At 35.3% G+C, this 26,983-nt stretch overlaps 1 protein-coding gene and 1 long non-coding RNA gene across 10 annotated transcripts in view; one reads left to right on the top strand and one right to left on the bottom strand.

The window, feature by feature from the left end:
* The window catches only part of KDM6A (lysine demethylase 6A), a 113,706-nt gene that overhangs the window by 31,025 nt on the left and 55,698 nt on the right, over positions 1-26,983 (top strand). For 8 of the 9 annotated variants that reach the window (XM_084791050.1, XM_084791051.1, XM_084791053.1 and 5 more), the window contains exons 5-6: positions 7,525-7,583; positions 17,567-17,687. In XM_084791050.1, the coding sequence (XP_084647176.1) occupies positions 7,525-7,583; positions 17,567-17,687 (180 nt within the window). The remainder of the gene's footprint in view (positions 1-7,524; positions 7,584-17,566; positions 17,688-26,983) is intronic. The other variant, XM_084791058.1, reaches the window with a different exon arrangement.
* LOC311602665 lies at positions 1,179-7,518 on the bottom strand. Its single transcript, XR_014780815.1, has 2 exons — positions 5,355-7,518; positions 1,179-5,324 (listed from the first exon to the last, which is right to left on the bottom strand). It is a non-coding gene; the product is annotated as an uncharacterized lncRNA (long non-coding RNA).

Consider the following 26,983-nt stretch of genomic DNA (forward strand, 5'->3'; position numbering starts at 1 on the left):
AAATTCACTGGAAGAAAGGTTTTGTTAAATTGTCCTCTTAAAGGTTAAACAAACAGATGGAATACACAGTAGGATAACAAACAGTCTTAAATCTTAAGTGACCTCAAGGTGTATTATTAGCTGACTGTGAGGCCCAGCAAAGTTCTAGTCTTTTAGAATATAGGAAATATTTTCATAATAGTAAATTGCCACATTCTACAGCCTTAACTGACTTCACTTATCAGTTCTAATACTCTTTAAAAGTCTTTAAGTTTTCCTGTACTTAGAACCATATCATCTATAAATATACATAATTTAATTTCTTCCCCTCCTGCTAATTGTGTTTTGTTTCTTCACCTGAACCTGGCAAACACTTCTAGTGTTACATGAAATGAGTGGTCATACTTAATTTAATTTGGTTCTAGATTTTTTGAGGGAATGCTTTTATTTTGTGTCTATTCAGTATTAACACTTTATAATTTGTTTATGATAGCCCCTGTACTCAAATTGTTAACCAGTTTTTCCAGATTTTTTTTTGCTAAAAAAGGTAGATAACATTTTCTCTTCATCATAAATTAAAAAACAAAAAACAAAAAACAAAAAACAAAAAAACCAATGGCCTGGGATGTGGCTCAGGTGGCAGGGTGCTTGCCCAGCATACACACCATTCCCAGCACAACATAAACGGTGTGTTTTGTATCATTCTATTGTTTTGGAGGAAGATCAGAACTTGAAGGTCATCCTTGACCACAAAAGAAGTTTGAGGCCAGCCTTGGCTTCTTAAGACCTCATTTAAAGCAAACAAACAAAAACAATCCACAAACCCCTAATCTTCAAAAGATGAAGAGTAAATGACCAGTAAATATATGAATAAGTGTTGAACAACACTAGCCACCAGAAATGTAAATAAAAACTATCAAGATTCTGTAGAAGTCATTGAAAGGAAGTAACTCCCCCACAAATGCTGGTGAGGATGAGACAGAGTTAGACCTTTGCATACTCCTAGGAATGTAAACTAGTAGACATTATGGAAATAAGTATGGAGGTTCCTAAGAAAATTGAAAGTACATCTGCCATATGATCCAGTAATACCATTTCTCTATACTTACCCAAAAGATGTTAAGTATCACAGAGAATACTTGGATGTTTTGTTTAGTGCAGCACTGTTCTCAGTAGTTATGGAACAAATCTGGGTATCCAGTAAGAGATGGATGGATATAGAAAATGTGTTACTTATACACTGGGATTTTTTTTTTTAGTCATAGGAAAAGTGAAATTATGCTGTTTATACAAAAATGCATGCAACTGGAGATAATCATGTCAAGCACGTCAGATTGGGCTCTGAAAGACAAATATCTCATTTTTTTCTCATTTGTGGGTCATAGATGTTATTGCTTGTCAGTTTTTCAGATTAGCATTTATTTCTGTCTTCATTGTTATGTGAACTGTTTTGGGGGGAGAATTTATCCTCAGTAATAATTTCATTTGCTTCCTCACAAACACCATATAAAAATTATTTTAAATACACTTCCACAGACAACAGAGAATTAAAAAACATTTAAATGTATGTTTTCCTCCCTTTTTTGAAAGATTATTTTCATTTTATGTGTATGAGTATTTTGCCTGCATGTATGCAAATGCACCATGTGCATGCCTAGTTCTTGAGGAAGCCAGAAGACATCAGATCTCCTGCAAGTGGCATTACAGGTGGTTGTTAGGCACTATGGGTACTGGAAACAGAAGCCAGATTCTCTCCAGGAGAAGAGCAAACACTGGTAACTGCGTAGCCATCTTTCCAGCCCCTATGCAAGATTTCTTAATGAATTTATTAACCTTATTTATATCTTTTTCTATCTTTCAATATTGAAGTATAATAAAGATTCATCTTTCATTTAGTATAATGTAGTTTTAAGGGCCAGCAAGATGGCTCAGTGAATAAGGCCACTTGCTACCAAGCATGATGAGCTGCATTTGATCCCCAGAACTTACATGGTGGAAGGAGAGAACCAGCACCGGCAATTTTTCCTCTGACCTCCACGCATGTATTTTGGTATCTATCCATTCCTAACCTAAAAATGTTCTCCATACAATAAAATTTCTTTAAAATTGTTAAACAGTTTCAGTATGAATTCTAAGTGTAATCAGAGCTTAATTTGAAGTGTTTTTTCTTTATGCTATATATGAATACTAAATTTGATGAAAGCCGGGCTGGAGAGATGGCTCAAAGGTTTAAGAGCACTGCCTGCTCTTCCAAAGTTCCCGAGTTCAATTCCCAGCACCACATGGTGGCTAAAACCACCTGTAATGAGATCCGGTGCCTTCTAGTGGCGGGCAGGCACACATGTGGGCAGAATACTGTATAAATAATAAATAAATCTTTAAAAAAATTTGATGAAAGCCAAAATGCAGTGGTACTTTATATAACACAAATTTATTTGTATGAAGACATTGACTTTTGTTCTTTTATTATATTTCTAATTTATTTTTCTTGTATATTTCTATTATTTTCCCATCACTATGCTTTTGAAAATTTGTTAGTGTGTTACTTTTGGTATGATTTAGCTGATTATCTATTCCCTGTATTTGAACTAAAAGTTAAAACTTCTTTGAAGCCTTTTCAAGCTTCTAAATTTCTTGGCTTCTTTTAAGAGATGTGTTTCTGCAACTTTACTATGTATATGGAACTTCATTTTATTTATTCAGATTTATGTGTCTGAATATTTTAATCTTTAGAACTAGACGTTTTTGTCTTTTTAAAAAACTTGTCATATTTTTAAAATATCACTTAGATCCCAGTTTACCTTTACTCTATATAGCTGGCTTTTTAAGGTTTATACTAAACTTGCCTATTCCTTTTCTTTTTTCTCTTTCCTTTTCTTCTTTTATTTTTGTTTTTTGAGCCAAGGATTGTCTATGTAGCCTTGGCTGTCCTGGACTCATTCTGTAGTCCAGGCTGGGCTCAAACTCATAGAGATCCGCCTGCCTCTGCCTCCCTGAGTGTTGGGATTAAAGACGTGCACCACTGCACCTGGCAAAATTGCCAATTCTTAAATTCACTTTCATATTCCCATGTCTTTGTGCTGCATTGTGAATTAATTTTTAGTGCACTCTATCCTCCAGTTACAATTGCTACGAAATTATTCTTTGTTTTCTACCACATCAAAATAGGTATGCTTCTTCCAACCCCCTACCTCCCTTCTATTAGTATGCACCACACAACATACATGGTATGAGATTTATTGTAGAAAGGGAGGGAGACAGACAAATTAAAAGTATATAAATGTAGGTTCATTGGACACAGCTCTTGGTTGCCATGGAATGTGGGGGGCGGGGAGGAGAAAGAGAGGGGGAAAAGCAAGAACAACAAAATATCCAGATTATATGGTGAAGGGGAAGGAAAAGCCTTTGCCCTGGGAAGTTCAGGGTAGAGGGTGGGGTATGCCAGCCATGTCCTGTAGCAGAGGAGAACTTGGAGCTGTTTGTCCCAGGTCTGAAGCACATCCATTTCAGACTTTTGTTGATAATAAATGAATAAAAGAAGAAGAAATCAATCCTCTCTAACTGATTCCTGATGACACTGGGGTGTCAGTGACAGAGGGTCAAAGGCTGAAAGTGTTGGTCAAATCCTGGAAGAGTAGGCTGTTGTATTTGCTGTCCAGGATTTGAGAGCATCTACAGCTAGGAGGGACAATACAGGTCCAGCTGGCATGATCTGTGAGGTTGAACGGGAGCACCTGTGGGTAGCTGCTTTGGCGCTGTCTTGAATGTAGGAAATCTGGCAGGAAACTGGAACATATACGTGGGCAGAAGACAAAGTTAAGCAGGAGAGTGAAGAGAAAAAGCTTGAACATAAGGAGTCTCCTTCTATTTGCCCAATGATGGCGGTAATTAAAAGTTTTTGTTTTGGATCTTTGGATCTGTCATTTAAGGGATATTAAGGCCAAGTTTGGTTGCAGAGGTGTGTAAAGCTTAGCAGCCCTTAATGCAGGTATAGGGATTTGAAATTCTTCAGAAAGGAGCCTGGAGGGACTGTGAATGGACTATTCCCTTGGGGGAAAGTATAAGTCAGTGGGGGTGTCCACCTTAGCAAGGTTTGACTTGATGAGATTCGTGCAATCTGTTCCAGGAGCTAGCTAGTTGGTGCTGAGCAGAGACCTAGCAGTTCAAAATCCTGGGATTTCAAACAGGAACGAGAGGACAGGGAGACAGAACTGTGCTGGTAGAGGGAAGTCTCACCTGTTTCCTAGTACTGATTATGTCTCCCTAATTCTTACTGTTCATACTGTGCCATCTCCCAGTAATTGCTGAGGGTCTTATGACCTTCAGAGGTCTAGGTTGCGGAGATTCAGAAATTCTTCCAGGACATGCTATTTTTCACGTTTTTCAGCTTAAATGTTCTGTATACTAAGATGGCATACTTTGGGGGTGTTATATTATGAACTTTGTTATTGCTATCAGCTATGGCTTGTAGGTATTCACCAAATGTTTGAATGGTTTTGCTTGCTGTTACTGAAAAATTAAACTTAGTGATAATGTCTTACACTAATACTGGATCACACATGGAAACTGAACACACAACATTAAGTGATCTTTGATTACATTTAGTGAATCTTTGGGCATTTGGGCATTGGAGGGAATACAGGGAATACACATACTCAATTAGTACTCTTTTTTAAAAGAATTTGTTTTGTTTTTCTTGAGACAAGTTCTTACTGTCCAGCTGTCTTGGAACATGCTGTGTTCACCATGCTGGCCTCCACCTGGACAGTAATTTTCTTGCCTCTGCCTTCCAAGTACTGAGATTGTTGGCATGTGTCTCCATGCCTGGCTCAAATTCCTGTCTATGTCATTTTTGTTTGATGAAGTTCAATTAGTACAGAAATGACACAAACACAGAAAAATACTTAAAAGTGAGCTATGGAGGCTGACCTATTCAACCACTGTATCTACTGCTTAGTATTGATTCTTGAGAATTGACTTAGCCTCAGTTCTTTTCATTTTATTGCAAAACTGCCTGCCTCATGAGATTGATGTTGTTAGTCTTAAAAATAGAAAATATTACCATTCTGCACAAAAACTAAGTTCTTATTAAGCAGTGCTATCATGATAACATTGTGCTAAGGCCCAATTATGAGGTTAAAGATACTGCCTGTATTTGATGTAGGTCAAGCAGCAGTGCTTCACAGGGAAAGTAGTACTTAAGATGGATCTTTACAGTGTATATTTAAATGGCTTTATAATGTAGCAGGGATGAGAAAAAGTTTCCTAAAGAGAGTAAGAGATGAAGTATAAACAAAGTAAAGAAATTGGGAGAATGCAAGATGTGTTCTGGAAGTAGAAATGCACTTTAGTAAAACACACACACACACACACACACACACACACACACACACACACACACAGGGGAATATTGTTACCTGCTGCGATTCAATCAGAGTTTCCTTCTTTCAAGAAAGTAGATAGATGCCTTTCACGCCTTGGCTTTATAGGTAATGCATTTATTTCATCACTCTCACTTGTTTCTGTGCTTGTAGTATCTATACCTTTCCTCCTGTGTCATATATTACATTTTTTTGAGAGTTGAGGAAATACATTTTCTTTTAGTTAGGTGTGCACAGCCCTCTTCAGTACTGTTTTCTTTCAGAGGATGGAATAGGAAATGAATGATTTGATTAAAAACAGTTCTAACTAAATTAAAGAAAATTAAATATCAATCTTCAAAATGGATGTTGAGCCCTTCTTAACTCTTCAATTTTGTGAATCCCTTAGTCACATATAATGTTCTCATTTAGAAAATTGGGGGCAATGAGAACATAATGAAAGTAAATTACCACATTATTAGATTTTACAATGTAGTTAAATATTTTTAGAAGGCACATAGAATTCAACGGAAATGTATGATATAGTCCTAGCAAAATTTTTGTTATTAAAAAATCATGTGCAAAAAATATCTGCCTATTTATATTTGGAACTTTAAACAGCAGACTTTCTTTTTCTCAAATGAGTGTTGATAACTGTTATGGGCTGTGTGCCCTGGTTCCCTGCCCCGGAGGACAAGAGGACTCAGGAATGTCTCACACTATTGCCAGAGGTCCCCAGCAACGCTGGGTTCTAGTTGCCAGCAGCCACAATCAGCTTCACAATGCAGCCTTTAGTGGCCGCCTTTCTTCCCTCTTGATCCCTATAGCTAGGCTAACTCACCAAATACACTCTTAACTAGTACTGATACTTTAGCTAATGGTATACTTGGAAATACAACTCAACATAATTTATAAAGAAGCAATTTAATAATGGTTTCATTTTATTTTATGCATATTAATGTTTTGCCTGCATGTGTATCTGTGTATATTTGTTTGCCTCGTACCCAAGGAAGCCAGAAGAAGGGCTTGTAGCCCTGGAACTGTAGTTATAGATGGTTGTAAGCTGCCATGTGGTACTAGGAAAGGAACCTATGTCCTCTGGAAGAGCAAGTGCCACCTCTGTAGCCCATAGTTCAAGTTTCTTAATGCTTAAGGAAGCAGAAAATTTTCAAGAAAAAGACAGTTTAAAAGTTTGACTTTTAGGGGCTGGAGAGATGGCTCAGTGGTTAAGAGCGCTGCCTGCTCTTCCAGAGGTCCTGAGTTCAATTCCCAGCAACCACATGGTGGCTCACAACCATCTGTAATGTGATCTAACACCCTCTTCTGCAGACAAAGCACTCATATGTAATAAATAAAATAAATCTTTAAAAAAAATAAAAATAAAAGTTTGACTTTTAGAAAAGATTCACTAAAACACATTTCCTTGATTTTTGTTATATATGTATGCTTAAACATTTGCCTTTAAGTAAAATGACTGGTCAAGTGTGATGGTACATGTCATTCAGTATATTGGAAGCTGAGGCAGGAATGTAACTTCTAATTCAAGGATCATAATAAGTCCATATCTCCACAAAACTAAGAGAAACCAAAACAACAACAAAAACCTAAAGGCAGGTACGAGGAAGGTAAAGTAAGAATAAGTGTAATCTATGTTTTTGAAACTGCAGAATCAATCATTAATCAGTCATAAATGTAATTTACTGGGTGTTGCTTTGATATATAATTCTAATTTTTTTGTAGTTATAAAATTCATTGTAGATTTATATTAGGAATTTCTGTTAGCTTTTAACCTGTTTCTCTGATGATACTGAGCATAAAATCAAAGACTTCCAAGATTTGGGGAAGGAGAGACAGGAGGCAGAGAAAGCATACATACATGTGCCAATAGAAAAAAAAAAAAGAATAGCACCATCAAAGCATTTTCTTCTGAAGAAAAGATGTTTTTTAACTTTACTGATTGATTTCTGTTTGTTCCTCCCCCACGCCCCATCTTCTCCCAAGCAAATTTGCTTAAATAGAAACCAGAATATATATCCAAGTTGATTGGATTCTATGCCATCTGCTTGCTCATAACTGTCATTTTAGTGTTTAAAAAATATGTTGTGAATACCATATTTCACATCAACAGCATAATATACGTTATGTATAAATGCTTTCCTTAAAAGTCTTTTTCCTTCCTTTATAGAATGCTGCCTTTTTATATGGTCTTGGTTTGGTCTACTTCCATTACAATGCATTTCAGTGGTAAGTTAATGTAGAATACAGATAATTAACTTCAGTTGTTACCAATAAATAGCTTGTTTTTTTTTTTTACTTTTATTTACATTTTTTGGGTCTGGTCGAGAGAGAGAGAGAGAGAGAGAGAGAGAGAGAGAGAGAGAGAGAGAGAGAGAGAGAGAGAGAGAGAGAGAGAGAGAGCGAGCGCGAGAGCGCGAGAGAGAGAGAGAGAGAGAGAGAGAGAGAGAGAGAGAGAGAGAGAGAGCGCGCGTGTTAAATATAAAATATTACTAAGTACTTAATAAACCTTCACTTTTCAGTAATCTGAAATGATATGATTGTTTCTTCAGAAGTATTGATTCACTTTAGATTATTTTGAACTGTTTGTGTTTTTAAAGAGCCCTTATAAGATCCAGGTCCAAGAGGGTTAGATAAAGGACGTTTATCTTTTTGTTTGTGGGATTTTTGTTGACTGGCCTCTAGGTTATTCGAACTGAATAAATGAATGTGATTAAACTCAGATCCCAAGATCTGTGGGAGAAATATTCATGATGACAAGTTTGTTTATTGGCCTTTTCTGATTTCTAGAGAAAGTTGGCTACACTTTCCTGCCTCACACTGGTTAGCATACTTTTAGTAACGAAGTACCAGATTAAAAATATGTTGTCTTATAAGAACAATAGCACCTAACTTTAGAGTTAATTATGGTAGTAGTGTGCAAAGTTTAATGGACTATAAAATATGGGGCCCTGCTACTGTGACCTTCTTTCCACCATTGCTTACCAGACAAGACAATAGAGTGCTCTAATAGAAAGAATGTAGAGTTTCAGTAGGGAGATTCTTCACAAAAAATCAGAGTACTGTATAATCATTTTCCTTTTAGAAAAATTTGAAGGTCACACAAGAAATGCATGTTTTCTAAACTATAAAGGCCTATGTGAGTATTTTTAATTTGAATTTTATCTGATTTTCTAGTTTCTTCTCTGTGTTAGATTTTTTTTTTTTTTTAAGCTAAGTGCCTGTGGTGGAAGTCCTTAGGTAGAAGATTGCTTCTTTGGCCAAAGGTTACAACTCATATACTTGATGTGTATACTGAATATCATAGAACTTTTATATGAATTATCAATAATTTTATCCATTTTTCTTCAAAAGGAAAGCAAGACATTGGTGGCATTTGCTAGTATGAATTTTCTTCTTAGCTTTTAGACTTGTTGGGTGGCTTTTGATCATATGAAGCATCATCACATTGTTAGAGCCTACCTTTGTGCTCTATAGAGTATTTAAGCATCCACAAGAACATGACTTTGCTTTGTCACCTTTATAAAGCTATGGTTTATCTTTATAAAACTTTACCTTTTAAAAATATTTGTTTTTAAAATCATTTGAAATTAAAGTATAATTACGTCATGTCTCTACTTCCCTTTAACTCCCTCTAGCCCCTTCCCCCTAAAAACCAAACCAAACACAACACCTGAGGGTCTTACTGTGTAGACCTGGCTACACAAATTACTAAGTATGCCATGCCATTATGAAACTCATGGTGAGCCTCTTTCCTCTGCCTTCTCAGTGCTGGGTTTACGGGTTTATATCACCATACCTAGCTTGAGAATTTTTTTTTCTTCTTGTTACTCCTTCCTTTACAGCACCCTAAATTAAACTTCTATCTTAGTTGCTTTTTTTTGCTGTGATAAGACAGCCTGATGAACCGATTTCTAGAAGAGTTTATTGAGGGCAGGTGTGGTAGTGGAGTAGTTGTTGAGAGCTTCCTTACATCCTGATCTATAATTGGGAGGCAGAGAAAGCTAACTAACACTGGCTTTTGAAGCCTCAAAGATGACCTAACCTCCAAACCCTTCTCAAACAGTTGCATCAACTGGGGACCAAGCATTCAAATGTATGAGCCCATGGAAGCTATTCTCATTTGAACCTCCAAAATGGTCTAACTTTAATGTTCATTTTATCATACTTGAAGCCAAGGTTTTTAAGTTTTGTAATTTTTCAAAAGGGTCCTACTCATGGAATTAAAAATTCCTAAATTTTTAGAACTAGTCATAGAAGTGATTTATGCTTTTCTTTTTAAGTTTGTAGATTGGGAAAGGAAGATATGGATATTTAACTTGGTTTTACGTAGTTGTTTAGTGGTGGCAGAAACAAGGTTATTCTCCAAGCATAGATTTTTTTTTCCCCCTTCCTCCATTGTACCGTGTCTGTCAGTTATAAGATTAGTAGGTGCAACTAACTATTTAGCCCTGGCTTACCTGGAACTCTCAGAGATCTGCCTGCCTACCCATTGCCTCTGCCTCAGTAGAGGTTAAAGGCATCCAGCCTTTCTTTCCTGGTTTTTTTTGTTTTGTTTTGTTTTGTTTTTTGTTGTTGTTGTTTTTTGTTTTGTTTTGTTTTTTGTTGTTGTTTTAAGACAAAATATCACAGTGTAATGCAGGCTATGTTTAAACTCACAGCAGTCTTCTTCCTTTAGCCTCCCAAGTGGTGGTGCAGACCTTCACATAGCATATGCAGCAGTTTTTTTTAGTTAGCATTTATAAGTTTTCTTGGGCACATTGATAAATCTTTATGGCCCATTGGAAATAGTGTAAATGGGGGAGGGGGAAGCAAGGAACTCTATAGTTTAAGAGTGGGCATTTGTATCTCAGACCAGCCAGGTTTCACATACCTATGGTTAGCTTAGAGCTTACCTCTATGTTGAAGGTAAGAACAAAATTGGTAGTGAAGTTCAAAGTTATTATTCAGTAAGTTTGTGACCATGTTATTTCTGATTCCTCATCTATATATGATTTCTCCATTATTGGTTGACTTCAGACATGAATCTGGGTGATAAAAGGACAGTATAGTGTTTAACTTAAAATAAATACCCTTTGTTAATCTAGTCGTGGTCACTACCATTTTCTTACATCTTAAATTTCAGTGCTATGTCTGCTTCCCAAAATAAAACACCTTAACCCTTTGCCTATACATTCCCCCCGGCTGTGTGTTCTCTTGCTTACTGATCAGCCAGCTCCCTCCCCATCCTTCCCTTGAATGTACATCTCATATTTCTATTTTAACTTGTTTTAGTATTGCGTGAACAAACTGCAAAATTAGGAAGCACACAGTAGTGCTTGGTGAGAGTTTCAGAGAACAGACTGAATTGATAGTAATTTACTAGATTGAAGGTACTTTATTCTTGGTGATAAATACTATTAGGAAGTTTTTGTTGAACACCAAATTCCTTGATTTGTTCAGAAGTGTTGTTAGAAAAGTGTTTGTTTTTTATTTGCTTTGTTTTTCCTTTAATTGCCTGTACAAAGAGCTGTTGTAAGTGTCTCAGAGTATTGTATTTTTGAGAAAGATAGAATTTATATAAAATTTGTATTTAATAGTGATGACTTTTGGCATTTAATGAGACAGAGTTATATGTCTAACCAACGTGTTTAGGTTTGCAATCCTTAGTATATTATGAGGAGCAACTTTATTAACCATGCTTTTACTGCTAACCTTTTTGTTTCTTGACAGATTATGCTGTTCATTTTTTTGCTCTGAGCTGTTTTTTTTTTTTTTTTTGTTTTTGATCTATTTCATTTGTTAGCTTTTCTAGTTTTAGTTACAGCCTCTTAGTTACAACCCAGGTACTAACACATTAGAGCAAATGTTAGCTCTTTGTGTGACTTCTGACTGATGATTCAGCTCTATTATTATTAATAGTCAAAAATTTAGGAGCTTAAACTAAGGTGCCCAGAGTGAAAAAGAAAGACATGGAAACACACAATAAAATATGTGCAGCAGAGAACTAGGAATTGGCCTTTTAAAGTTGTTTCTTTATTTGTGCATGCATGTATGCATGAATGTGGTCAACTGCTAAGGGTTATTCTGAAATAAAGATGCCTTTACAAGAAACCTTTATCCTCAAGTGAGAGGATCAAGAGAGAAGAGAAGTTGAGGCTGGCAGAAAAAGATAGCTGAGGAAAATTAACTCTTTTAAAAGTATAATTGAAGGAGTAGGAATTGTTACTTCAGTACTTACCCTTAAGTGTGTATCTTCCTAAAACCCCTATCAGCTTGTTCTGCCAGTATCCTTTCCATCAATCAATATTAGCATGGTCTTACTGGGGCAACTGTAAGAGATACAGACAGGCTTTTGTGCTATATGCATAGGATTTTGGAATATACATTTCCAAATGCAGTTGACAAGTATGATGATATCAGAAGGGATTAGGAGAATAAGATAAAGATGAGCCTGAAAAGACAAATGTTAACAAATTGCTATGCAGCTTTTTACGATTCATTTCTACAGCACTCAGTCCTGTGTGTTCTTAATGATCTTTGCATTGAGTGCAGTTAGGAAAAAGATGGTGGTTTTAGCAATGGTTTTAAAGCTTTCTGATAGTATGAAAGAGAATAGTGGAAAAAAACAAACTTAAAGTAGTTTTGATACTGTTAATCTTGAGGCTGTCTGATATAGAGTCTGATTTTAAAATGTAGTATTTAACATATAGTTTTGAGCTATTACACAAACATGTTCTTAGTTCAAAATTTTATCACCAATAAACAGTTGGTGTTAGCATATTCTGAGTTTAAGTAATTTATATTTCTATTTTTGGGAGGGAAACAAAACAAATTTACCTAAGGCAGTTTTGACCATGTTTAGTTTACCAGTGACACAAAGATTGCTAGAAAGAATTTGGAAGGGCAATTAGGGGTAAATATTTAAATCTTGCAGTAACGGAGAGGAAGATGTGCCCAACTTACTGGAATAGTAATCAAAGATATTCTAAAGAGGTCTAGAGAAAGGGGAGGGGTGATTGACTAGCAATTGTTAGGCCTGTACCTTGTGTTCTAAGACATTTCTTGTCCCTTCTAATTCAACCTCAAATGATTCTTTTAGCCCAGTTTTTGACTAAGTATACTGTTTGTGTTAGCCAAACTACCATTTTCAGCATTCCCTAAAGAGACCGGAAGCTTTTTTTTTTTTTTTTAAACCGCTGTACTTTGTTCATGCCATTTTCTGTTTGATTTGTTTTTCTTTTTCCATCTTTGAAAAATCTTACCTACCTGGCTCTTCGATTATTTCATCAAATTTTTATAATTTTCTTTTTTTTAAAGCCCATAAATTTTTGAATGTATATGTATTGGAATACTTGTGTATTGTATATATGTATTTTATTACTAATTTGGAGCCAAACTGTTGTTTTTTTAATTTGTATTGCATAATATGTAAGTAGTTCATTTACCCTTCATCAGTTCTTAAAAGAGCTCTTTGAACATAGCATTATAGCCCAAGAAACTTCAGGTTTGGGTAGTAGTTTTTTGGTTTGTTTGTTTGTTTTTGTTTTTTGTTTTGTTTTGGATATTCTTTACCAATGTGTAAAAAATGTGGTAGGGACATTTTGTTGGTGTTATTTATTACAGATCTAAATTATCATTTCTCTCTCACTCTTTCTCTTTTGTAGTACTTTCTAGAAATCGGTTTATAAAGACCATTATTTTAAAGCATATGTAGCAATGTGTGTTTTTGTGGAATTAAGGAATTAGTGTTATTGGGGAGTTAGGTTTATGGTTAAATGAAACAATTCTTTAACCTGAAAAGTCCATTGAAATAATCTGGTTATATAAAAATTGGTTTCTAGACTATCAACAAAATAGCAACAATGCTAGACACAGCAATATGTTCCTTTAATTTTTTTTTGTGGAACATATGCTTTGCATATTTGAAAATTAAGAAACTTTCTAGGTATTACACTATTGAAGTATTTCATATAGTTTTTTAGTAGCCATTTATCATGCTTTAAAATTCTGATAGAATAAAATATTTGTTAGTGGTGTTATCTAGTTTGTGCTAAAGAGACCATATTCTGGCTCCATGCATTTTGGAGAGATAGAAATGTAGTAAGATAATAACCAAAATTTGAATGTAGTCTTTAGTGGTATTCCTACCTTCTAGCCCCAGTTCTATTTTCCTGAGATGTAGAAAGTGAAATGCCACACAAGAGAAAAACTAGTAAAAGTTTAGACAGAAAACCAAACTTGGATATTTATTTATTTATTTCATTCTTTTCAGTTTTTCGAGACAAGGTTTCTCAGTGTTATTTTGGCTATCCTAGACTTGCTTTGTAGATGAGGCTCGTCTCGAACTCAGAGATCCACCTGGCTCTGTGTCCTGAGCTCTGGGATTACACGTGTGCACCACCACTTCCGGGCCAAACTTGAATATTTAAATAAACATACTATTTGTTAGATGAAGAGTCCTGATCAGTACAGAAAATGCAGAGTTCTTCCTTCCCAACAAATAACTATTTTTTATCTTCAAGTCATAGCATCGACTGACATCTAATTTTTGTTGTTCTTCGTATTGATAATTTAGAGGAGAAAAGAATGATGCAGACCCAAAGGAACAACTTTAGGAAAACTGGAGACATAGACAGGGGTAAAAAAAAGATTTTATTTTATATTGGACCTAATTACTGTATTTAACACCAAGCAAGGAATATTTGATACTGAATTTTCATGATGAGTCTGAGTGATAATTGTGGATTTAGAAGGAAGCTGAAGAATGAAGATATTCTAGATCAGGAGACTATAATATAAAGAAGCAGGGAAGGGACTGGAGAGATGGCTCAGAACCACCTGCTCTTCCCGAGGTCTTGAGTTCAATTCCCAGCAACCACATGGTGGCTCACAACCATCTATTATGAGATTTGGTGCCCTCTTCTGGCTTCCAGATAAAAGGCACTCATATACTTTAAACAAATAGATAAAAAAGAAGCAGTGAAGACAAGAGTACCAATATTTGCATAAAGAAAACTTTGAGGTAAGCTGTTTCACAGCTGAGGAAGAACAGCAACAGCCAACTGAAAATGGAGCTGGCTGGCAACTGCCCACAGGTGTTAAATGTAACAAAAAGATATGGTTATTAAGTTATTAGTGTTCACCAGGAGCGGGCACGCCTTTAATCCCAGCACTCGAGGAGGCAGAGGCAGGAGGATCTCTGTGAGTTCGAGGTCAGCCTGGTCTACAGAGTGATTTCAGAATAGCTGGGGCTACACAGAGAAACCCTATCTTGAAAAATCCATACACACAGAAAAAAGTTATTAGTTACTAGGTGATTACAAGACCTACCTATTTGAGGAAATAGGTGTAAGCCAGAACACATACCTTTTAAGGCATTTTTATCAATAGTCTAGAAATGATATTCTGAAAGGTGTTTCTATAACATAGCACCAAGAAGAACTTGATGATTAGGATATATGTTGGCTATGCGTGTGTTTGTGCACGTGTGCTTATACATGTCTGTCTTTGCCACTTTTAGACCTTAAAGAATGAACATAGACCAAGCCGATTGTGTTTTTAGTGTTTCTTAGTCTATGCTAATTGCCTACTCATAGAAAGCTTGTTAAAATACAACTATTTTTTATGCATGTGTGATGTCGTGAACCAAGTAGAGAAGATTTCAGTTTTGAAGGCAGACATCCACAAACACCACGTTTAAGGGAAAACTGGGACTTTAATTGCCAGTGGGTTGTTAATAATGTCATGTAAACTTATTGTTTTTTCTCATAAACACTTCACTCTACCTCCCCCCCCCCCCACCTTTCCACTTTTGTTTCATGTCTGTATCTCAGACCTAACTGCGCTTTTTATTGACACACATGGACCTATATTGCTTAGCAGTTTTTCTGACTCATATCATAAGGACATTGTGAAGCATTAGTCATTATTTTTTCTTTTTCCGAGACAGCGTTTCTCTGTGTAGCCTTGGCTATCCTGGACTCGCTTTATACACCAGGCTGGCCTCGAACTCACAGCGATCCACCTGCCTCTGCTTCCCGCGTGCTGGGATTGAAGGTGTGTGTGTTACTACAGCCCAGTGATTTTCATATTTTTTAAGACAGGATGGCCTTGAGTTTACTGGCATGGTAGCCAGGGATGACCTTGAAATTAAATCCTCCTGCCTTCCTCAGTATTGAGATTGTCCACCTGCCCCAACACCTGCTTCATTGCTGCGCTGGAGCCTAGAGTTTCTTCATGCCAGGCAAACACTCTTGCAACTCATCTAGTCCTTGGCCATGATTTTTGTTAGTACAAGCACACTTTAAAAGATATAAATAAAAAATACATATTGCAGCACGTAGTAAAGCAATAAACATTAATATAACCATCACTTGGGTGAAGAAGTAAACATTACCGCCACCCTAGAGCCCTAGAAGCTTCTGAATACTTTTCTGCATACTATTTCTCAGGTATACCATATCATATGTGTTAAAATTAGCATCATCTGTTGGTAAACGTTCTCTTCCTGGTCTGTTATTGTGAGGAGTAAAGGGTTACTGCTAGATCTTAGCCCAGAGCCTTATTAACATTATTCCATTGAGCTCTCAGTCGCTCTTTCTAACCTTCTTGATGCTTGATACCCATAGACATAGACTGTCTTCCTCTCATCGTGCTTGCATTGATTGACACATTTTGAATAAGAATTTTAATTTGTGCTCCAATTCTTTTCTGTTAGTCATTGGACCTTTCTCTTGTATTATATATTTCTAACCCACTTAATAAAACTCATCTAACAGATGAGTGCCATTTTTTTTTTTTCAGGAAGAAAGTCAAGTATTGTCATAAAGAGTTGTAAGGCCTAATATCAAACCTGTGTTCCTCCTGCTAAACAAACTGCCTGGTAGAACTCTTTAACATTATAAACAAACTTGTATATAAATAGTTATTCATTTAAAAATAATAGATAAGGTATGAGCCATCAGAATAAAGACATTAAGACTTGAAGTATTTTGTAGTATAATATTTTGTACAAAAATTAACTTAGTTTGGAAAGATTCAAAACCACCACCTTTAATAGGACTGGTGCTCTTAAAAAGCCTTGCAAAGAATATATGCTATTGTATTTGGGAGAAGTTGTAAACCAATAGAAGGATTTAACTACTACCCAGCAATTTCAGTAGATAATTTTTGTTATTCTATTTTGCTGTTCCCTGCTATGTAATTATATGAATATGTATGACACCTTTATTTTGGAGACAGGCTGACCCCAATCTCATTATCTTCCTAACATTCCTACCTTCTGAGTACTAGATTTACAGCCATGTATCATCATGCTGGTTTTATACGGTGCTGAAGGTCAAACTTGGGGTTCATGCATGCTACGTGAGCACACTGTCATCTGAACTAAACCCCGTGTCAGTAGATTTACAACTTTTAAATTTGAAAACATTCTGTCATTATTTAATACGCCTTTTGAGAAGGTGGGACACTAACATGATCAAGTTAAGCAATAACAGCATATGAGAACATTCTGTAAAAAGGACCTCTTCCCTGATTTTGTTCTACTCGAAATGACACCTTTAAAAAAAATTACACAATAAGAATTTGAGGAAAAGAGAATGACAGACCAGTTAACTATAATAACAAACTTTAGAAATAGGTCCCCATGAATGTCAGCATTTCTGTGGAGCTTTCAGGTAAAAATGATCTTTTCTATAGGTAATGTGGGGGGTTTTTGGATATTACTGTAGAAGTGAAAAATGACTCCTCACTAATGCAGTATAAAAGATAAAGTGCAGGTGGATTTAACACCGAAACATGGAAAGCAAACCACAGTTTTAAAAAGGTTTATTTTATAATAGACTAGAAATAGGATTAATCCCTCATTGTTCCCTCTCTTTCTTTAAAGTCAAACCTTCCTACGTGATCTTCTCTACCTCTTCCAAGAAACTCCAGAAGCAATGAAACTACTTATTTACAAAGAATTTCATTAAACCATGAAATATTGTTTGTTTGAATAATGTGGAACAAATTTAATCTTCCCCTTTTATATGAAATTGGACCATATACATTTAATTATATAAAAGGCTTAAGTGCTCCTTTATTGTTTTTTAATATCCATTATTTACATTACTTTTAAAATCTGACATTTAAAATAGCTTTGCATAAAACAAACTTTACTGTACTACCAAGCAGAAATGCATGCACGTGTTAAAAAGTTAAGATATCTTATGTCTATATTCTTTCAGGGCTATTAAAGCATTTCAGGAGGTGCTTTATGTTGACCCCAGCTTTTGTCGAGCCAAGGAAATTCATTTACGACTTGGGCTTATGTTCAAAGTGAACACAGACTATGAGTCTAGTTTAAAGGTAGGTTATTGGGTTTTTTCAAGATACAATGTTTTATTTCTCTGATTGTTGTTGCTGTTAAGTATTAGAGCATTGAGAAATGTTGGGACTTAATATTGGCACTTTCAAACCAAATTTGAAAATTTATTTAGATGAAGGAGCTGTTCATCAACTATGAACTGGAAGAAAGATTGGGTTTCAGAATACAAAGTTGTTTTGATATTGAGAGCTGGGTGGTAACTATCATGACATTAAACTTTCATTTTAAGTTGTCTTAAGGTCTGTCAGGAAAGGATGTAGGAGCATCTGAAAAGTTCCATGGAGAAGTGATTGGCTACAATAGATGCCATAGACAGCTACTTGATGTTGCATCTGTGGCCTGTTTTGTTTTTTGTTTTTTTTTTTAACTACATAGATTTATCCACTTCAACCAGCAGGACATATCTTATACTTAAATAAGAAAAAGAATATTTTCAAGGCATATGGACTGCTGGTTTGTGAGTATAAGTATTGTTAGGGAAATATAATATATTGTTTGTTAAATATCTTTCTACAAGTGGACCTTCAACGTTTTCCCCCAATTTTTCAGTTTACAATCAGTTTACATTGAATTTCTTCTGCCTTCTTTTCCATCATTACTAGGCTTTTTATAAAAACAGCACTTCCCTGTATGACGTTCCCCCCCCCCCCCCCCCCAAAAATGAAGGAAAAGGTTACAAGTTTTAGGGACAAGCTTATAGTTCATGAACTTAGACTGTAATGACTGCTGAGTTTTGTTGTGTACTATCATGCTTAAAAGGTTGTGGGAAGGGAAGACAAAGGAGATAAAGAATGACTTCACATTAGCCTTGTTATTTGAACTCAGTAATAAATAACTCAAAGATTTTATTTTTTTTCTTGAACTATTTGTGAGTGTTCCTAATTGTTCTAAATTTTTAAAGTAGAAAATTATACAAATACTTTTTCTCCAACCATTCATGACTTTACAAGGAAAAATGCTGATGAGATCCATGCAACCAAGAACATTAGTTATGTAACCACAACAAATAGACTGTAAAAAATTTAGACCACAGTAGTTGAAGGTAAGTGCAGTAGAGAAATTGATTCCAGCATACCTTAAGTAGTGTGGAAGATATAATACCTAGAATTTACAGTTTTCCTTAGCTTAGTGTTATTTTCTTAAAATATGCTGTGTTTTGTCATTGATTCTAAAGTGGGAAATAAATTTAGATGTGCCACCTTATGTACTTTAAAGTTCCTTCTGGATAGTCAGTTTGATTAGTTACCAAAGACTCTTATTGCTTTAATATACAAAATAAACTGAGTTAAGTGTTTCATGATATTGTTAAAACATCCCTCTTGAGTTGCAAAAGGGTTGGTAGCAGTTTAACAAAGTATTCAGGGTGTGTATTGAGGTGATAATTAGTTGTATCCCAAATTATGGAATGTAGCTATACCTGGATAGTAGTACAACAATAACTTTAGTAATTGTATGGATAAAAGTTTGTTTTCAAGAAGGCAACACTATTAATCAGGGAGGACATTGTTCCATAGCTAACTGGAAGTATTCCTGGGTCATTTATATGCAATCAAACATTCCTGTATAGTTTTTCAGGGTTATGGCAAAGGCTAAGGAATCTTGATTATGTTGCTCTTACCAAAAATACTCTAATTAAGGGCAGCCTTCTTTTTAGGGAGGGCTTTTTGTTACCTGTTTAAAATGATAAATAGCTTCCAGATATTTATTTCATTTTTTGTGAATGAGTGATTTTAATAGCTCTTGATAAGTATTTTTCTTCTACAGTGTCAAGGATTTTATTTAATTTTTTTTTATCTTGAGCTGATACTCATTTTTCTCTAATTATTAAGACATTTGTGTTCCCTAAGTTATATATTCATTGTCTATTATATGGAAAATTTTTAGCTTTAAGTATTTCTTTCTCTAAGAGCAGCTATTTTAGTATATTGTAAGTGCTTAGCGTTCAGTGAGTTGAGGTGGAAATCAAAAGGATGGCTATATTCACTTCCCCTTTAGGCTGCCTCTAGTTTTTTGACTAGTATTTTTCCTTCATCTGGATAAGAGTCATCTCATGACTCTTCTATCACATTACACCTTTTTGTAGCACAATATGTTGGAATAGATGCTTTTTAGGCTATAGTGTCAGCAGGTAAAAGATCCTGCATTGAGCCTGGAGACTTGAGTTAGTTCCCAAGGGCCCACATGTCAGAAGGAGAGAACAGACCTATGCAGGTTGTCTTCTGACTTCAAAGCATGTGTGAAGACACAAATATAAATACATTTAATTAAATTAAGTAGCTCATCTGTGAAGTTAAGCCTTCAGGATTAGTTGAGTAAATGGATCCAAAGTTTCATCAAAGGTGATTTCCTTTTGATTCAATGTTGTTGTTTTGTTTTGTTTTGTTATATACTGCAATAGAATAATGAGCTAAGCTGGCCAGTAACTAGAAGACTGTATGGCTGTGTTGTTGAGTACGATACAAGTGAATGGCTTCCTTTTACATGTTTCATATAGAAAAACATTGCCAGCAGTGGCTTATGTGCCTAGTGTAATGGTGTCATTTATTAGTAATGCTCAGTATGTAGTGATCATCATCCGTTTATTCAGGAGAATGATCCTGTTTTCCTGTTAGTCTTTTCAGAAGTTGACCTTTCATCTCATTAGCTAGAAATAGACCACATGGCTATTCCTAATTGTTTATCAAAGAAGATGTCATTCTTAGAACAGTTATGCTCAGTGTTTGTGCACGATTCAAGTCCCTAAATATACTATTCCTATATAATAGAGGGATGAAGAGGTTATAAAAAGAATATTTCAGTAGTGAGGGCAATGTGAATATTCCTTCTGTTACAGATCAGATCTTAAAGAAATATTTTTTGTGTTTGTGGAAATATATGTATATGTATATGCACGCTTGGCCAAAAGAGGATGTTTTCCTCTGTCATTTTCCACTTCTTTGAGATAAGGTCTCTTCCTAAGCTTAGGGCTCATGGCTTCTCAGCTATTCTGGAAGCCAGCAAACCCTAGAATTCTCCTTTCTCTGACCCCTTCACAGCTGGAGTTAGACATTCACAGAACTACCCTGCTTGTTACATGAGTGGTGACAATCAAAACTCTAGCCTTCATGATTGTGTAATGAACATTTATGATGACTGAGCTATTACTTCAGCTCCAGATCAGATCTTCTCTACCTTATTTCTTGACTTCTTACTGAAGAGAGATTGTATGTTGTGTAATACTTTTTACATGAAAAAACATTTATATAAAAATAATTTCTTACTAGATTCCTTTTATCTATATATGAAATGCATTCCAGAGCCTCCTGGCTTGTTTCAGTCAGTATTTCCTAATGTTTTTATCAAAATACATCTCTAAAACAGATTTGTTCTATTTTGGTACTGTGTAAACCACTCTAGCAGCAATTTTATCTGGCCACATATCTTGTAACTAATTTTGTAATTTTAATAAAATTACTAATTTCTGATTCTTTCTATGTCTACTACTGAGCCAGAATAATCATGTCTACCTCACAAAATTGTTATAAAGGTGGGAGTATTTATTTATGTATACATAATTAATCATTCTGTATCTCATAAATAGCATTTTCCCCCCAGTTCTAAAGAAGTGTGCGGTAGAATCTCCTTATTAGCTTGAGCTGATCTAGAGCTTGCTGTCTTCCTGTCTCAGCCGTACTGCTAGAATTCACAGGTGTCTGCCATGTCCAGCTTTAGTTCTTAGTTTACTTTGCTTTTTACTTTTTAGTACAGTTTTGCTTTTCTTTTGATTTGGGTATGGTAGGTGGTTATTTTGTTTTATTGTTTTAAAATAGGATCTCAGGTAACCCAGACCAGCTTTGAACCTAGAAGAAATTAGTCTTGAACTCTTTTTTTCTTTTAATTAAATTTTATTTATTTTATGTGTATGAGTGTTTTGTTGGCATGTATACTACTGTTGCCTTGTGCCTGAGGAGGGCAGAAGAGGGCATCAGATCTCAATGGACTAGAGTTATAGAAGTTTGTGAGACTCTGTGTAGGTGCAGTTAATCAAACCTAGGTCCTCTGAGCACAGTAGCCAGTGCTCTTTTTTTTGTTTTTCTTTTTTTCCCCCTTTTTAATCAGTTTGATTTTTGAGATAGGGTTTCTCTGTGTAGCCTTGGCTGTCCAGGAATTAACTATGTAGACCAGGCTTGCCTTGAATTCAGAGATCCAACTGCCTCTGCCTCCTAAGTGCTGGGATTTAAGGCATGTGCTACCATGCCTGGCCTGTACTGTAACCTGTGCTCTTAACCACTCAGCCGTCTCTCTAGCCTCTAGCCCTGAGTTCTTGATTTTTCTGCCTCCCTACTCCTAAGTCCTATGATATGTGTGTCCTACCATAGCTTCATTGGTTGTATATGTATATTTGGGTTTTTTGTGTGTCTGTTTTATTTTAATTGTTTCTCAAGTCTACCCATCCTCAGTGACCTTATTTTTCAATCACATGGCATTATTTTTTTTCCATTAAATTGGCCAGTAAATATTTCTTGTGTTTAGTTTGTAATGGACGCAACATTTTTTAATTAGTAAACTGTTTTACTATGATTACCTGAATGAACTATTACCTTCATTTCAAGGTGATAAGGCTGTTTGTTTGTTCTTTCCTATATCAGATAATACCCTTCCCCAATTGGACTTCACTGCAGTTTCAACCTAGTTCAGTAAATTTAGGGCATGATTTTATTACTTTTTAATGCTGTTAATGATAATGACCTTATTATATTTGTAAAGCAGTGTGCAATTGCTGCTTCTCAAGGTATATGTATTCTGACATATAGTCTCCATACTGCCCCTCATTTCTGCATCCTACTGTGCTATTAAAATTGTATCTTATTTGAAAGTAATAAATGGAAGTAAGATCCATGTTCTTCATTCAGTTAATGCAAGTGTATCTGTTTAATGTAATGAGGAAAATGGAGACATTCTAATGCTTACATATTTAATAGTATTAACACACATCAAGTGCTTTTGGGGCTGGAGAGTTGGCTTAGTGCTTAAGAGCACTTCCTGTTCTTCCAGAGGACCTGAATTTAGGTCCTAGCACCTATGTTAGGTGGCTCACAACTACCTATAAGTCCATCTTCCCTCTTCTATCTAGATCCAACACCCTCTTCTATCCTCAGTGTGTACCTGTGCATACATGCTCACTGTGGGGCCGCCCCCCCCAAGAAAATAAATCTTACTGCCCAAAAGAACATTGTTGATCATCTGCTTGTCTTTATAATCTAATTTATTTGTTTTGTGGGTCAGAGGACAACTTGTAGTGGTTGGTTCTCTCCTTTCACTATGTGGTCCCTGGGATTTAAGTCACGTTATTGATCTTTACCCACTGATCACTGGCTCATTTGGGCTTTTTAAAAAATTTTTTATTTTTTTAAAGTTTAAAGGAACTTTCCCAGCCTTAAAAAAAACCCAGTATGGGTTGTTGCTAATGTCTTTTTATAATTTAATATTTGAAGATAATGAATCATGAAAGGCATGCAATAAGAATTAAAACAGGCTGAACTAAAACTCAACTTTTTTTTTTTTTTTTAATAAAATCTGGCACTTTACCAGATACTGGTATGTCTTTAAGGATGAGATAATGAAAGTGGAAGAGGCTATAAAGCATTAAAATGCCTAATGATAATGTAGACTCAAAAGAATTAGGACAGAAATTTGTTTTGTTGTCTTAAAAAAAAAACCTCATTTTTCTGAATGCCTAAGTACACTACTTTGTCGTCTTTTATGCAAATAGCAATTCACATTCTTTTTCCTTACTGGGAACAATTTCATTTCTGATTGTCTGATTTGATCTTATATCCTACATAAGATTTAATCAAATTTTCCTAAGCTACTAGAGAGCATGGGCTACTTTGCAATTGCCTTTTTAAAAGGCAAATATTAGCTTTTATACATAGTATTACATTTTTTGTTATTTCAGATGTCTGCGGACAATGACAATTAATATCACTTCCTCATACCTGATGTGTTCATGTCTTACCTCTTTTGACAATTTGAAAGTTCTAGTCTTAGAGTGGATTGAGAGAGATTAGCTCACCCATGTGATTTACCCTTTGAAACGGTGATTGGAAAGTTCCCCATGTCCTCCTGTAGTTTAGAAAAATGTGTTGGAAGCTTCAAAACGTAAGACTTAGTGTTGTATTTGGCCTGTAGCAAGGTGCTGGGAGGACATTCTTCTCTAAAGGATCCTTCATAGTATTGGTATGTCATAGAATCCATATTTGCTAATTTTTTGAAGTGATTGTGACAAATAGAAACAGTTAGGAAGGCAAGTTTATTGTATTTTTGAACTTTTTATTTAATGAACTTCATACTCTAGTCTCTATTATTGGTAGCAATATCACTAAGAATGAGATCTACAAATAAAGTTGTATTCATTACCACATATTAAGTTCTGTGAAATGAAACTTAATATTTGTTTCTTTTGTGTATTTAAGCATATTTAAAACATTAGAACCTTATTCTGGTAGAATTTTTAGTAGTTTTTCCTACTTTTGGTTGCATTATGTATTTCTTTCTTCAGAAATAATTATTGGTTCTTTACTTTTTTTTGCTTGGCCTTTTCTGGTCAGCAGTAATTTGAGTTCTGATTATGGAAATTGGAAGCCACTTCATTTCTTATGGTTTAAACTTTCCTGAATTGTCACTGGCAGTGGAACCCTGTTTTCAGTTGGATAGAACTGAACCTTTTGACATGGTGGCATGCTTTCTATATATTTTTCTTCACTTGTGAATCTTTTCTTTGTTCATTCTTTTTTCTACTACTTGTCAATTTGTACTTTACCTGGTAATAGATCAATTGATTTATGTGACCATTTAATAGTTATATTTCCCTACTTTATTCTACCTGTCAAGTTTTGTTTCTATATTTGACATTTACTTCTGTTAGTTTGAGTATGTGTTCCCCATATAGAAAGTAATAAAAATGCCGGAGATATTTAGTATTTAGTATCTTTGAAATGCATGTTTGAAGTATTCCTAACTGCTTGTATATATGCCCTATACAGGGGAGTTAGTCTCATACATTGCGGTTTCCTTTCTTAGAAGTTTTAAGAGCACAACTTGTTTGTAGTTAAAAAGTGATGACTAGCATTTACTCATAATGACTTAAATTTGTAGTTATATTTGGAATTCAACTACAACTCTATGAAGCATTCGGTATATCTAATTTTTACTTGAAGAAGGCTGTTTGAAAATAACATTTTACCATACATATTAATGTGTGCATACCAGCTTTATTTTGATATAACTACAGTTATTCACTCTGAAAATAATTTGAAAAATGAGTTGCCTCATTCTGATAATTTGTTCATATATATTGGACACATACTGGACCTAGTTTTGCGGGGGGTGGGGGGTTGGCATGAGGCAGTTCTAGGGAAGGATTTCTTTATGTAGCCTTGGCTGTCCTGGAACTTGTTCTGTAAACCAGGCTGGCCTCAAACTCAGAGATCTGCCTGCCTCTGCCTGCCAATGCTGGGATTAGAGGTGTGCACCGCTACCTCCCAGCTATTAAAAATTTTAATGAGTCACTTCTATAGTTGCAAAATTTGGTAACAATGAAGATTTGGGAGACTAAATGGAATGAATGTTTAGTTACACGGGGAAAGCCTGAGTAAGAAGAGCAGAAGGACAGACCAATGGGCTCTCAGAGACAATGGACGGGTAGGTGGAGTTATGATCAAATATAAGACTAGGAGCAATTCAGGGGAGGAAAAACTTAGTTTGGTTTACAGTTTGAGTTGATAGAAGACATGAGGAAAGAAACCTGAGGTGGCAGAGTGGACAGGGTACAGATTCCACAGCTTTCCCAAACAGTGCTGCCCTGCTGAGGGCCAAGCATTCAAATACGTGAGCCTGTGGAGGATATTTTACATACAAATTACTACAATTACTTTGTTGACTAAAATAAGTGATAAAGTTATAGCCGGTTTGAATTTGTGAAATGAAAATGGAGATAAGTGAGTTGAGTATACTGAATTTAGAGTTAAGCAAGGGATATCAGATGGTATAGGCCAAAGCCCAGAGCCAGAAAAACTAACTAGAAATAGAATTTGAATATTAGTAGTTTAGAATGTATTTTGTCTTTGTTTTTTGTTAGAGAAACTTTCTAAAGCAACCAGACTGGCATCATTTAAAGAACACCCTTTTTTTTTCAGTGAACATAGTCGGGATCTGGTAGCTATTAGGAAGTCTTTAATGTGCAGTATTCTCTCCTTCAGCAGTCACAATAACTGTATTTAAAAAGATTGAGATGAGCTAAGTTTAAAGACTTTAAGGGAATGTTAGATCAGTTTAGTCAAGAATGTCTGATGTGACCTTCTACAACCAATTTCAGAGATCAAAATTTTAAGTTATCCGTTTAGCCTATATATTTCTCTTGTTTTAGATCAAAAATTTTAAATTTAAGTTATACTTTTAGAAGTCTATAACAATGAAATTTTGATTTGCAACAGCATCCATCCTGCATACCTTTCTTTGTCTCAGGTAATACAAAAAAAAAGCTTTTTTAAAGAGCCCTATAAAAATAACTTCTTCACTCTAAAAATATTTCTTTTCCTATTTTAATCATCTTTTTTGGGAGGCAAGTATAGGTCCTGTTACAGTCTGTTCTCTGTATTCCCTTAACAAGTTAAAATTAAAATGAAACAAAATAAAAATCTTCTAGCACATAACTTCAGTGACCATTATATTTAGTGTTTTTACCACAGTAGAGTACCTGGTATAGAATAAAAGGCAAGTAGTTGTGATAACATGCAAGTAACTCTTTTTCAAGAAAGGTCTCTGTGTAGGCCTGGCTGTCCTGGAACTCACTTTGTAGACCCGGCTGGTCTGGGACACACAGAGATCTCCCTGCCTCTGCCTCTGCCTCTTCTGAAGGTTGGGATTAAAGGCATGCACCACCATGTCTTTCCCTAACATGTAACCCTTAAAAGACTGCATCTGTCTTCACTGAACATAGATAATGGTTTATAGGGACAAGCACACATGTACAAACATTAGACTAATAGTATTTAACACTAATGTGGTATATTCGAACCATGTGCAGATTGCTTTCTATCTAGTTTGAATGGCGATACCTCCAACACTTCTTCTATCAAAACATCCTGGATTGTTCTTAGAATCCAAATATTGCTCAATTAATTTACAAGTAACTAGTGAGGGGGAAAGAAATCATCGCTTGTCCATAGGATTGTGACTTGACAAACTCTAAAGCTAGAAATGAAGCCTTTTAAAGAGAAATTTAAAATTTTGTTTC

Source organism: Acomys minous (assembly GCF_964271855.1).
Source record: "Acomys minous genome assembly, chromosome: 7".
Classification (NCBI taxonomy): Eukaryota; Metazoa; Chordata; class Mammalia; order Rodentia; family Muridae; genus Acomys; species Acomys minous.